Genomic DNA, 12,446 nt, shown 5'->3' on the forward strand with positions numbered 1-12,446 from the left:
TCGTCTTGTGTTGCCTATACTGCAGGTGATTTATTGCCTTATGTTTTTGCATGACAGTTCATCAGCAATTGAACATACGTTTTAAGTGATGGCATTAGTTGTTGAATTTACATTTACTCTTTTCTGCACAATATTTGTTCATTCATGACGTTTGATTCTCATTGTATTTTATAAATTCTATTTTTAAGTAGATATGGAATGCGAGAGTATTGTATTGTTTTCACTGAAATATTTGTGTTGATTATTACGATTGGTTGTTGTTGGATTGGTTATTTTTTTTTGCATCATGTTAAACGTAAGTGGACCAAGAGGGGATGTTTGAAATGGGGTAGAGCATTTGTTAGAAGGCTAACCTCTGATGAACTGTGTTTGCAGCAAATGGAAAGGTTCAAAGTGGTGGAGAGGGAAACTAAGACAAAGGCGTACTCGAAGGAGGGTCTGGGAGCGGCACAGAAACTGGACCCGGCGCAGAAGGAGCGGGACGAGATGGCGGGCTGGCTCACCACGTCCATAGACACGCTCAACGTACAGGTGGGTGTCCTTGAGTCTGTGTGCCGTGTAGGACACTTAACCTAGCAAGACTTTGCTCGTAAAGTGAGGGTATTTCCCAACAGAAGAGATCAAAGATGAAATAAAAAATGTGTGGACCAGTGGCGTAGCCAGGATTTGTGTATGGGGGGTGTTAAGAAGCATGGCCCCCCTGTATTAAAGCGGGGGGTCCGGAGGTCCTCCCCCGGGAAAATTTGGATTTTAAGGTGTAAAATAGTGCTATTTTAGCAGTTTTCGGTACTTAAATTTAAATATTTTAATGGTAAAAATTTTGTAGTAGGTGGGGGCCTACTAGGGGATGTGGGAGGCCAGAACCTGGCATGGACTGGGGTTTACGTGAATGGAGCAGATTAGATATGCAAGGTAAATGGTTTCAGGTACACAGACATTTTATTCATAATCAAAATTAATTCTAAAGAACATTACGTTAACATTGCTGATAATGTTAAGTTTAAACAATGCATGGCTGAATACATAAAGTAAGAACCATTTCTGACAAAGCGAGTTAATTGACAATTATATGGGTAAGCCGGCTTCACAGTAAGCGATCCAATCAATGATCGTCAAAAAGAGACAATGCGCAGTTAACTCGAAACACAAGCATTGCCACGAATGAAGTTATATTACAAAATTAAATTACAAAACAACTGCAAAGTGCAGGTACAAGAATGAATGAAGTTACATTATTCTTTAAAAAACTTTAACAAACAAATACGTGTGACGACGTCTCAGGGGGAGACAGTTACAAACAGAAAAACGGAAGCGAAGGTGAACTTAAATTTAATGCAATAATCCAAACAATTTTTGATGGTGGCGGCCGAAAAGGAATTTAGACAGAACAAATTCAAGAATAAATGATTCTACATTAGGGTGAGGGCCACCGCCTCACTGACAACTCAAACCATTTTACATTTCTCCCCTGAGGTTGCACACGCACAAAGTTTAACTAGAAGCTCTCGGACTACATGCTAGTAGAATTACAACAGATCAGCTATTGCTGACAACCAAGCCTGACAAAGTCAACCAGTAGAAGAAGGCTCTTAACATGGTTGCATCTTAATTTATAAGCTCGCGCCGCAGCGCGTGCATGCGCCTATAATCAAAAGGGTGGGGGAACGAGTACAAATTGAACAAACACTTGGAGGGGGGGGGGGAAGGAGGGAGAAGGAGGAGGGGAGCGGAGTGCCGGAGGCCCGTGACCTAACCGCTACAATTTTATTAATTTTAATATGAAATTTGTTTGAGTAATGAATAAGAAATTAATTAAAGATTTGGTGCTGGGGGGGGGGGTTGAACCCCCCCCCCCCCCCCCGACTACTCCCCTGGTGTGAAATGAGAGTTCCGAATTTTTGAGGATGCAGAAGAAGACTAAAAATAAACTTCAGAATATGAAATAGTGCCACGATTCCTTCACATTTTACTGCCGGTTTTAGAACACCAGAAAAGAATGCATAATTTTATAAAATAGGCCGCTACCGTTTTCAGAATCTTTTTTTGTTCTGCTGTGGGCGATGTTATCAGTAGGATCGCTGTGTGGTGTTGTCTATTTGGCCACAATGCACATGAGGAAGCCAGCAAGACGTTATGATGCAATGTTACATTACAAATATTTCCAAAGTTAAACTTTTAAGCTTTTGGCAGGGATTTTGTGAATAGACGTGCTAAGTTTTGACGCCAGTGAATAGTATATAATTAAATCAAAAACCTACTAAAATTGTAGTTTTTTTTGGATCATACAACACATGCAAAAATGGGCCTATTATATTTAATAACATTATATCAGTTCTCTATGCATTGCGTGTATTCTAAAGACTTCAAAATGAATTGGGCAGTTACCAGGAATGTCCACTTAGCCAGCAAAGTCGGTGAATACCAGAATTAAGTGGCAGCATTAAGTTGCTTGAATTTTTAATTTTTAAGTTTCTTTGCACATGTTTGGAATTGCTAGCGATCTGTAGTTATCACTTTTTTGCTAGTTTCCAGAAAAACTAAAAATGAAACCTTTGAGTAAGTTTCTTAACATTTTATTTTAAGTTTTGTGCATTTTCGTTTGCGGCTTATTTTATATAGTTACTTCAGCGTTGGGAATAATATACGTTTAAACTACAGCTTAGGAACCTAAACTAGCGATCTGGCAAAAAAAATAGATGTACTTTCTAAATAAAACATTAGAAAATATTTAAGAGTGAATGTCTCAACAAGTTAGTGCTAGGTGTATTGAACTGTGGTTGGTAATTTTGGAGTTAAGGCCATTTACAAAAAAAATACATACAAAATTTGAAGAAAAAAGTTTTTTTGGCACTATTTGATTTTCTTAATCATCATGCAGAATCACATTTTAAATTCCAACTTTATCTCCCTTTGTTTTAATATCAAAGCAGTGTGTGCTCGCCACAGTAGATTTGCAATTGTTTATTTGTTTTCCATTATTTGGTGTGTAGAAAAAAAATTGGTGAGGGAGGAAGGGGGGGGGGGTAAATAGGAACCAAAAGACACAATCTTGGTTTCCACAGTTTTCAGACTGTAACAATTTTTTATTCTTTAATTTTGAAATTTCCACCTGATTAAAACATAAATATTCATGGAGTGGTTGAAGTTTGTTGTGTCTGGCTGCTGCAAATAGTTTCCCCTGTGAAGTTAATGGCGTTTGGTATTGAATTCATTTTTGGGTATGACTACAACTGTTATGGAGTTTCTGCCAACACTTGTTGGCCCCTAAAGAGTTACGAAATATCCTACAGCATGAAGTTAATGTGGAAAGAAATTTTTGTTGTTCTGTAGGGTTTTCCAAATATTACTGAGTGTCTGGATGTGAGAACTTATCACAAGCTAGAATACCTGTTGAGCAGTACCACAACTAAAAAAATCATGGACATAGCTTCACAACTCTGTGTAAATTATCCACGTTCTTAAAAGTGAAGCTTGGAAAGTTTTGAAATTACTCCACATTTAGAGTGCAGATACATTCATTTGTTTGTAATTTTTCAGCCAATATTTTGCATGGTTTTATTCCGTACAGTGGCGTAGCCAGGATTTGTGTATGGGGGGTGTTAAGAAGCATAGCCCCCCGTATTAAAGGGGGTCCGTGGGTCCTCCCTCGGGAAAATTTGGATTTAAGGTGTAAAATATGTAGCAGTTTTCGGTTCTTAAATTTTAATATGGTAATGGTAAAAATTTTATTAATTTTAATATTAAATTTGTTTGAGTGAGAATATAAGAAATTAATTAAAGATTTGGTGCTAAGGGGGGGTTTTGAATCCCTAACCCCCCCCCCCCTTGGTTACGCCCCTGATTCTGTAAAACACAAAACTAAAAAAAAAATTATTGAGTGTAAAAATTAAAAGAGCTTGGAACATATTTGGTTAAGTAAAAATTTTTTGATATTGTACTTTTTGGTGCTTTCCTTCCTTTTATACCAATTTTTGTCTGCCCATTGTTAAGCTAAAGCTGTGTTAAGTTTTGCTTTCTTTCTTTGTTGTTGTTATTTTATAGTTTTGGGCTGAATTCCACAGGAATTTTTCTTTGTCTCTTAATGATCATAGAGCATTAAAACAAAACAAAAACGGGTTCACTTGTCAAAGGCTTGTTAGGTTTCCATGCCAGTCTGTGAGAGATCCTAATTGCGGCTGTTGGTCCTCGGGAGGCGAGGGGTGGGTGGTGAGCTGTGTCGCGCGTGTGGTTCGCAGCTGGACCAGTTTGAGTGCGAGATCGAGTCGCTGATGGCGGGCAAGAAGAAGCGGCTGGACAAGGACAAGCAGGACCGGGTGGAGGAGCTCAAGGCGAAGGTGGAGAAGCACGGCTTCCACATCCGCAAGCTGGAGACGCTGCTGAGGATGCTGGACAACATGTCCGTGGAGACCAGCCAGGTCAGTTACTGAAGTTACACTTCTAGTGCGACCTCCAAGGTTTGACGCTACCGTGGAGAATTGTTTGCATGCAATTAAAAACTATTTTTTAATGATGCCAAAGAAGTATAACTTCTCACGCGCGTACCTAAGTACACGCACCCATTTTCGTAATTAAACAGCTTTGTATCACATACAACCAATTTTTTTTTTATTGAAGTTATACTTCTAATGCGACTTCCAACAAGGTTGCGTTAAACATTTAACGCTACCATGGAGAATTATTTGCATGCAATTAAAAACTTATTTTTTTAATGATGCCAAAGAAGTATAACTTCTCACATGCGTACCTAAGTACGCGCACCCATTTTTTATTTTTATTTATTTATTTAATATTTGTTGCATGCCTACCTACAGCTCATGGCCTTGGGTGGTAGGCACGATGCAAACAACACAGGTGCATGCAGACAGAACGAAACAATACAAAATACAAGACGACAAAACAAAAACAATACACAGAACATGCAACATTTAACAATTAGTAGATAATTTCTTTACAAATTTATAATGTACGAAACAAGAATAACAAAAAAAAATTATAATTTTGGTATAGTTGTAATTTTTTTTTTAAATTTTATTTTGCTGTCTGATACAGGAAAGAAACTTGCATATTTATTGTAATTTTCAGTGATTCTGAATAATAGATCATTTGTTTTACTTAACGTACAGATTAAAGATTGCTTACGACTATTGAAAGTAGGTATTCTGATTCCAGTATTGTGAAGAAAATAACTACAATTAATTGTATTTTTGTAACAATTGTGTACAAATAAGGCATCTAATATTTCTCTTCTTAATAATAAGGAACCAAGAAGGGAGTGTAAATCTACATTTAGATCAATGTTACTTTTATAAATTCTACTTTTAAGTAGATATGGAATGCGAGAGTATGTATATTATTTTCACTGAAATATGTGTGTTGATTATTACAATTGGTGTAGTTCAATAACATTTATTTATTGGATTGGTTAATTTTTTTCTGCCATCATCTTAAACGTAATGACTTTCAAAATATATTTTTCTTGTGAGTTGAATGTGTTTCATTGCTTGGTCAAAGGCACTGCGTTACTTCTTAATGTGGATTGTTATTTTAGTCTAATTGGACATTAATTTTTACTATATTTCATTTCATCAGTTGTCCGCATGGGGTTGTTGGCGGTAGGTTAAAAAATGCCAAGAAAAGATTATGGCAGAGATGTTGGATAAGCAAACTGTAATTTATTTAAGAACAGAGGATTTTGAGGTACTAGTGGTAATGTAGAACTTTTTGAAACTGTATTTTTTTAATTTTTTTTTCCCATGAAGGATTGTATAAGAATAAATTTTCAACATCTATTTCAGTCTTTTACCGGTCATTTTAAATGCTGCATTTAGCCTATGGTTTTATTGGTGCTGAAGTTTTAGTTTGCCAGCATTTTATATACAAAATTTATTTTTATTTCAAAAGTGTGAGTGGAAGACATAATTAGTTATGCATCATATTCAGTAATACTAAAAGTAAATTAACTATGAAAAAAAAATTTGTCAGGAATTGTATTCTTTATGCAAGATTTTATGTGTATTATTTATGCCAAATATAATAATTTCCTAAAATTGTACTTGCAGGAACTTTAAAAATAAAAATTGGCAGGTATAGGAATTTCACAAAAACATAAAGAATCTTTGATTTCAATGAGTTTTAATTATGTATTTTGAACAAACGTGTATTTTGTATGTGTTAATAGTGAACTGCGGTGGCTAAACAGATGCTAAAATAAATTTTTCAGTTGCAGGTTAAACATATTTATTTCATTATTAGGTGCTGATAGATGTTAGTGTCTTGGAAGGGGGGTGGGGGTAACAGAAATACGACAATCAATACTTGCAAGCTTTTCGAATGTAATTATTTTTTTGTTGAATTTATTGGGCACTGAACTTTGTCATGCGTGAAGACCAAATTCAGAGGCTTCCAAGTGTTATTGTTTTGGTTAACCTTCTGCTTTAATTTCCGTAATTTTTACTCAGAAAGAAAGTAAAGTTTGTAATCTGAATCAAAATTTAACTTGGAATCTAGGGAAATTATGGAATCAGAATCTAAGAAATGTGAAATAACACAATCCCTTAAAATATTAAATTTAAATTAAAAGACTAAGAAAACATTGAGTTAAATCCCTCATGCACAGCGGATCGTATAATTTTTCTTACAGTGACCACTCAAAGTCATTCCTAATGGGCAGAAGGCTGCTGGGGTGTTTCAGTGTTACCAATTGATCAACAGTGATGTGATTGTTAGTGAGGGAAGTCTAGCAGCATGCATGAATTTTATGTGAAAGTTTACTTCCTTCAATATTTCTTGTGTTAAATAGATTTTTTCATATTGCTCATTTAATTCAGATATATATTTTTTTCCTTGGATGTGTAATATCCCACCAAAAAGGATCATTGCCCAGAACTAACAGGGTTTCTGTCGTGTAGATAAGAAGAATAAAGGATGACGTCGAGTATTACATAGAATCGTCACAAGAGCCGGACTTCGAGGAGAATGAATACATTTACGATGACATTGTTGGTCTGGACGAAGTCGAACTCTCTGGGGTGAGTAATTTTTTTAGTCATTCTTTTATACAGTATTCAGTTTCTCAGCTTTTTATTCCATTGTTTGAGATAAAGCACATATTTTGGCTAATGTGAGCCAGTGTTCGAATTGCGTTTAAGTATGTTGGCTATTCTGTTGAAAACTTACAGTACAAGACTTCATTCTTACAAGTATGCTTATGTGTTCATCAAAGTACCTAATAGAGGATATTTAAGATAAAATGTTAAATATCTGACTGCCTTCTATTTTTCAACCATATAGTGCTTATCTTATTATCTTTTAACATAAGTACTAAAAAAAATTATCAAATGGCTTGTTAGCAGCCAGATTTTTAAATAATTTGCACATATGTTTTTTTCCTACTTTTAAATATAATCTGTGTTTGTAGCATTACTTCTGGGATCTGACTAAATAGAACTCATTTATGTACTGAAGTAATTTTTTTTTTTTAGTGTACAAGCAGAACACTAACATACTCGTTATATACAATATGAGTCAGACATACAAACTTTAGCTGTAGGTTCATCACGCCAAAAGAAGTTGAAAAACATCTCTACAACCTATGGTTTAAACTGGCACTAACTTTTATCTCTGCTATCCAGTAGTCATCCTGTGCTTGTTTATTATATTACCAAACATAAGGAGCATCTGTGGTTGAGTGGTCAGATCACTTGCCTTCTTTCTAGTCTTAGTGATCCGGGTTCGATGCCTGGCAGGCTCAAAACAGGTTTTTTTTAGCAAGTGGGTAGTATGGCGGACGTTGCTGGGAGCCAGTGGGTTTTCTCAGGTGCTCCTGTTTCTCCTTAGCCATAGCTCTGTTCTTACCTCGTCAGTTCGTCACACCTCACCGTCTCTAATGACTGTTGTGCTGATTAGTTTATTCAACTGTAAGTCCAAAGTAAACTAGTACAACTGTTTTGTATCTTAAACTTGTTTCAGATGTATGTGTTGATTAATGTTTTCGTTTTGTGTTATACATTCGGACAAAAACACTGGTACAAATATTTGCTTACGATAATTTGACCTGACCGACGTAGTGACCACAAGTCTCTGTTTCATGTGACTCACAGTGTATAGAGAGGAGATACTCAAATAAATCTTCGCAACAACTCATTGAACTGCACGCGAACTAGAGAGAAAATGTGCGCGTGCACTGTCCGTTCAGGTTGGCCTGCCGTCCTCTGCGACAACGGACAGCAACAACAGCAACGACACGGGAGGCACGCCCACTTCGACGACATCCGGCAACTCCCCGATTCCTTCCCCCACCCTCCACAACCATTCCAGCGATAGTTCCAATGAAGAGAAGAAGAAGCCCAAAGATGACCTGCCAGCCAAGGTTAGAAATCATTTTACAACAGTCCTTCAGTTATTAGAGAAGTAAATTATATCATGTGTTAAGATGTTTTTTGTTCTAAATTTATATTGGATCAACTATTAATCGGCTGATGTACAGTTTTCAAAATAATATAAAATTTGCAATAAAAAATATATCTGTCCTATAAAATTATATAAACATTCATTTTTAAACTTGAACCAATTTTTTTTTAAATTTTGTTTTAAGTTAAAAAAAATCATAGTGTTTTCAAGGAACTATTTTTAGTTCAAAGATTTTAACCAACTTAATTAGGAATTTCTTAAATTTCTTTTTAGCCTCGATTTTAGGGGATAATTTGAGAACTAAAAGCGTAATTTTATTTTTTAATCCTTTATAGTTGTATTTAATTAAGGTAATGGTGCAAAATTTATGAAAACTTGGTGATTGGGATTTTAAGCTTTTGAGTATTCAGGGACTTGCATCAGATTAACTGGCTTTTTCATTTAAATGGTTCTGTGCTCCATTCAGTTAATTGTTTTTACTTATTACTCGCAAGGGAGCCGCAAGTAGAGGACGAAGTTGAGTGTAAACATGTGAATGAAGGTAGCGTCACGCTGGTGCCAAGGCGGCCGGTCGTGAAGGAGTGTTGCTTGTGGCTTGTCGCAGCCGCTGAAGCCGACCGCCGTGAGGGCGAGCAACAGCAGTTCGCTGATACCCACGAGTAACTGCTCCCAGATGACTCTGAAGCCTGTCCTCAGTGCGAGCATGCCGAGTAAACCTGCATCAGGTCAGTGCCGGTGGAAACTGTACAGAACACAGTCCTTTCTTATCGTAGAACTATTTACTCAAAAATTTCATAATCACAAAATCAAATACTTCACTGAAATACTGGTTTGCGAGTCCCTCAATTTAATTGTCGATTTGCGATCTTCCTTGTGTACCCTCCCTGAGAACATTGATCTAATTTATAGATTAGTCACAAACTTTTAACAAAACATGCAAGTAATTCTACTTAGTGTTTTATTTACTCTGTTTTTTTTATTTACCCTGTAGTTAATTTTTGGTTATTATATCTGTAGGTGTTTAGTTGTTCAGTGTTTTTTTTTTATAACTAATTAATGTATATGTGTGTTTTGTAGTTTGTCTCTTCTTTTTTTTGTTGTCCTTTGGTACATGTTGTGTGTGTGTATATGTCTCATGCTCTCGGTAGGCATTTTACAAATTAAGTAAATACAGTAGAATCTCGCTGATGCGACCCCTCACGGTTTACGGAAAAACGGACTTATAAACGGAATGGTTGCAATAGAGAATTTGGAGTGTCACCCCATCGTCAGATACATACACGTGAATGCCGCTCGGGCAGTGTCTAGCCGAGCTCGGCGCGTCCACTATCGCACGAAAAGCCGTCTCAGCTGTCATGTTATCTTAACCCACCGGCACGAAAAGCCGCTGTGGCAGCTTCTGCGAGAGCGTAAGAAACTCGTCCGGCCAGGCTGGCGGTAGCGGCGGCTTTACGTCATACGTGACGTGACGCTTACCTCTCCATCCCCTGCTAATTCTTCAAGGCTCATCCCTCCCAGAGCCACAAACCATGTAAAAACACCCTCCCCCCCTTTTCCAACTAACATTTCAACACATTCTCTCCCTTATTTCAACCTTCTGCATGAGAAACTGTCAGCATCCTCCTCCCCTCCCACACCGCGTGCGGCAAAAGCCAGGTTGTATAATCCATTCTCGGTAAAATAAATATTTTTATGGGCTTATATGACTGTCCTTCGCCGTTAATAAATACTTTGAGTTTAAGTTATTATGATACAATTTGTTTATTAGTCACACAGCAGTTTCTGCTGAAAAATCACTAATACCTTGAATTTTATTGAATAGAAAAATTTAGCAGGGCCTTAAATATATTTATTTTACTGCACAGTTACTTTTCTATCTGCATTCCAACGTGTTTTTTTCTTCTTTTTTTTTACGCTGTGAAGGGGCGTGGAAAAGATAATTGCTTGAGCTGTCAAAATAAACATCGCTGACGGCAAGGGCGGGAGCGCATCCTGTCGGTCTGTCGCTGTGATTATCTACTCCAAAAACATTTCACAGCATTTCAGGATAGCATTATTCTTATATCTTTCGTTTATAGCCGAATGTTTTCTACCTGATCCACACAAGTTCCTTCGCCACGTTTTGAACGAAAATAACCACCAGCCGGCTAGCATAGCCGAACTCGCGTGACGCGAATTCACGTAGCGCGAGTATTTATCGGAACCCATTGTTCGAGGTATGCGAGTCCGAAGTGTATAGCATAATTCCACACATATTTTTTTTTGTTTATCTGCGCTTGTGCGAAGTCAGCGATGTTATAGAAAAATAACCGAGAACCAAACACCTGGCGACGTCGTTAACACAGTGAACACAGCTTTGTGTGTCCAGTGACACCTGAGATGCAGCTGGCAAGATCACACTACCCAGTTGCAAGAGAAAGGCACGGGACCGGAACGGCAATAGACGCGCGCGTAGATGCTATCAGGTGATGCGCGCAGATTACCGGTATTGGCTAGCATGGACAGTCTAGAGGGGTGGTATCTATTTTTAGCAGTCTTTTGTATGCCTGCCTGCTTACAGTACAGCGCTCGCCAAGATAAACGTGAACACATAGCGCCCAACAAAGTGTAACAGACTTGTTTTTCAGCCGATTTTAATCATATTTTCGACTTTCTCTGCTCAAATTTTTCACAGTTTCTCAAAAAACAGTCGTATAAACGGAATGGACACATCAGAGGGGGGTTGCATCGGCGGGATTCTGCTGTAATGTTTACCATAGTGGCCACTTGCATGCAGTGTGTGTTCCTTTGTACCAGCTAGTGCTCCCCTACAACTTAGGCAGTCTGGGACAGAGTCAATCCCATATTTTGCAAGCAGAAATGTGGCGGACATTGAGCCGGTGGGTTCTCTCAGGACACACTTATTCCTTACACCCATTCATTACGTCCTTGTTCCTTTCTGTTCTTGTTACTCCTCATTGTCTCTGATGACCTCAAATTCAACAAGCCTTATCAGAATAAGAATTGGGCTGATTGTCACATCTGTACGTTTCTAATAACTACAGTATATCTTGTAACTGAGACATAGACCTGCGTGGTCATTGGGTCATGGTGATGTTAATGTTAGTTTGGGGCAAGAGGGCTACGCAGTTAGTTATATGTCGGAAAACTATAAACAGAAGATAACAAATTTTAAAAAGCTGTGTTGAAATAAGGCAAATGTAGTTTCAAAATTTGGTGTGAAAAAACAAAAGTAATTAAAAAAAAAAGTAGAGATAAGATGAACTAAGTCAAACAAGTAGCAGCTAAAACTTGACTTGACTCAAGTTGAGTTTATTGTGCAGTTAGTTTTAAATAATTACACTGCCTGGAAAATTTAAAACGTTTATTTGACTATTTATGTTTCAGAATTCAATAAAAGATTCTTTTTTATAATGGTCTGCTGTTAAGTCATAGATTTGTAACAGCAAACAAACTACAAAAAGAAAACATTGCCTGGAAATAAAAAAAAAATTCCTATTACAACAGTAATTGATAGTATCGCTTGTTTCGCATAAACATGAAAGTGTGGCACCATGCATCTTATTATCTTTGACTACTTGGTAAAAATGACGGACGGCACTATTTTTACGTCCAACAAAAGCTGTTATTTTTTTTACACTTATTTTTTACTCAAAAAATCTTGATGTGAGTTTTAAAATGCCTAAGTATTGCAATTTTTGAAGTCGGCCATTACTTTCCAATCAAGATATAGAAGAAAAAGGAAACTAAAGTCCCATGAACGTCATGTGACAAAAATAGTATCATAAAACAGCTACGGACAAAATACATGTTAGTTTCATTTGTCAACAGACACATCCGTCTATTGACACAAAATAAACCAAAGATACGAAGATAAAAAAGATGTGTTGCTACGCATAGTACACGTATCACATTTGTACTGCCATCGAGTACTATCGATTGTCACTGTCGTAGAAAAGATCCAACATTTCGAGATGATTGAAATAGGTTTTTTTGTGTTACAAATTGAGCTGTAGCACGTGTAGCCTTCCGAAATG

At 37.1% G+C, this 12,446-nt stretch overlaps 1 protein-coding gene across 4 annotated transcripts in view; it reads left to right on the top strand.

Moving 5' to 3' along the window:
* Positions 1-12,446, top strand: part of LOC134530139 (CCR4-NOT transcription complex subunit 3) — a 58,180-nt gene that overhangs the window by 16,348 nt on the left and 29,386 nt on the right. For all 4 annotated transcript variants that reach the window (XM_063364757.1, XM_063364758.1, XM_063364756.1 and 1 more), the window contains exons 3-7: positions 376-531; positions 4,236-4,415; positions 6,909-7,028; positions 8,195-8,368; positions 9,014-9,134. In XM_063364757.1, the coding sequence (XP_063220827.1) occupies positions 376-531; positions 4,236-4,415; positions 6,909-7,028; positions 8,195-8,368; positions 9,014-9,134 (751 nt within the window). The remainder of the gene's footprint in view (positions 1-375; positions 532-4,235; positions 4,416-6,908; positions 7,029-8,194; positions 8,369-9,013; positions 9,135-12,446) is intronic.

This window comes from Bacillus rossius, chromosome 3, assembly GCF_032445375.1.
Source record: "Bacillus rossius redtenbacheri isolate Brsri chromosome 3, Brsri_v3, whole genome shotgun sequence".
Classification (NCBI taxonomy): domain Eukaryota; kingdom Metazoa; phylum Arthropoda; class Insecta; order Phasmatodea; family Bacillidae; genus Bacillus; species Bacillus rossius.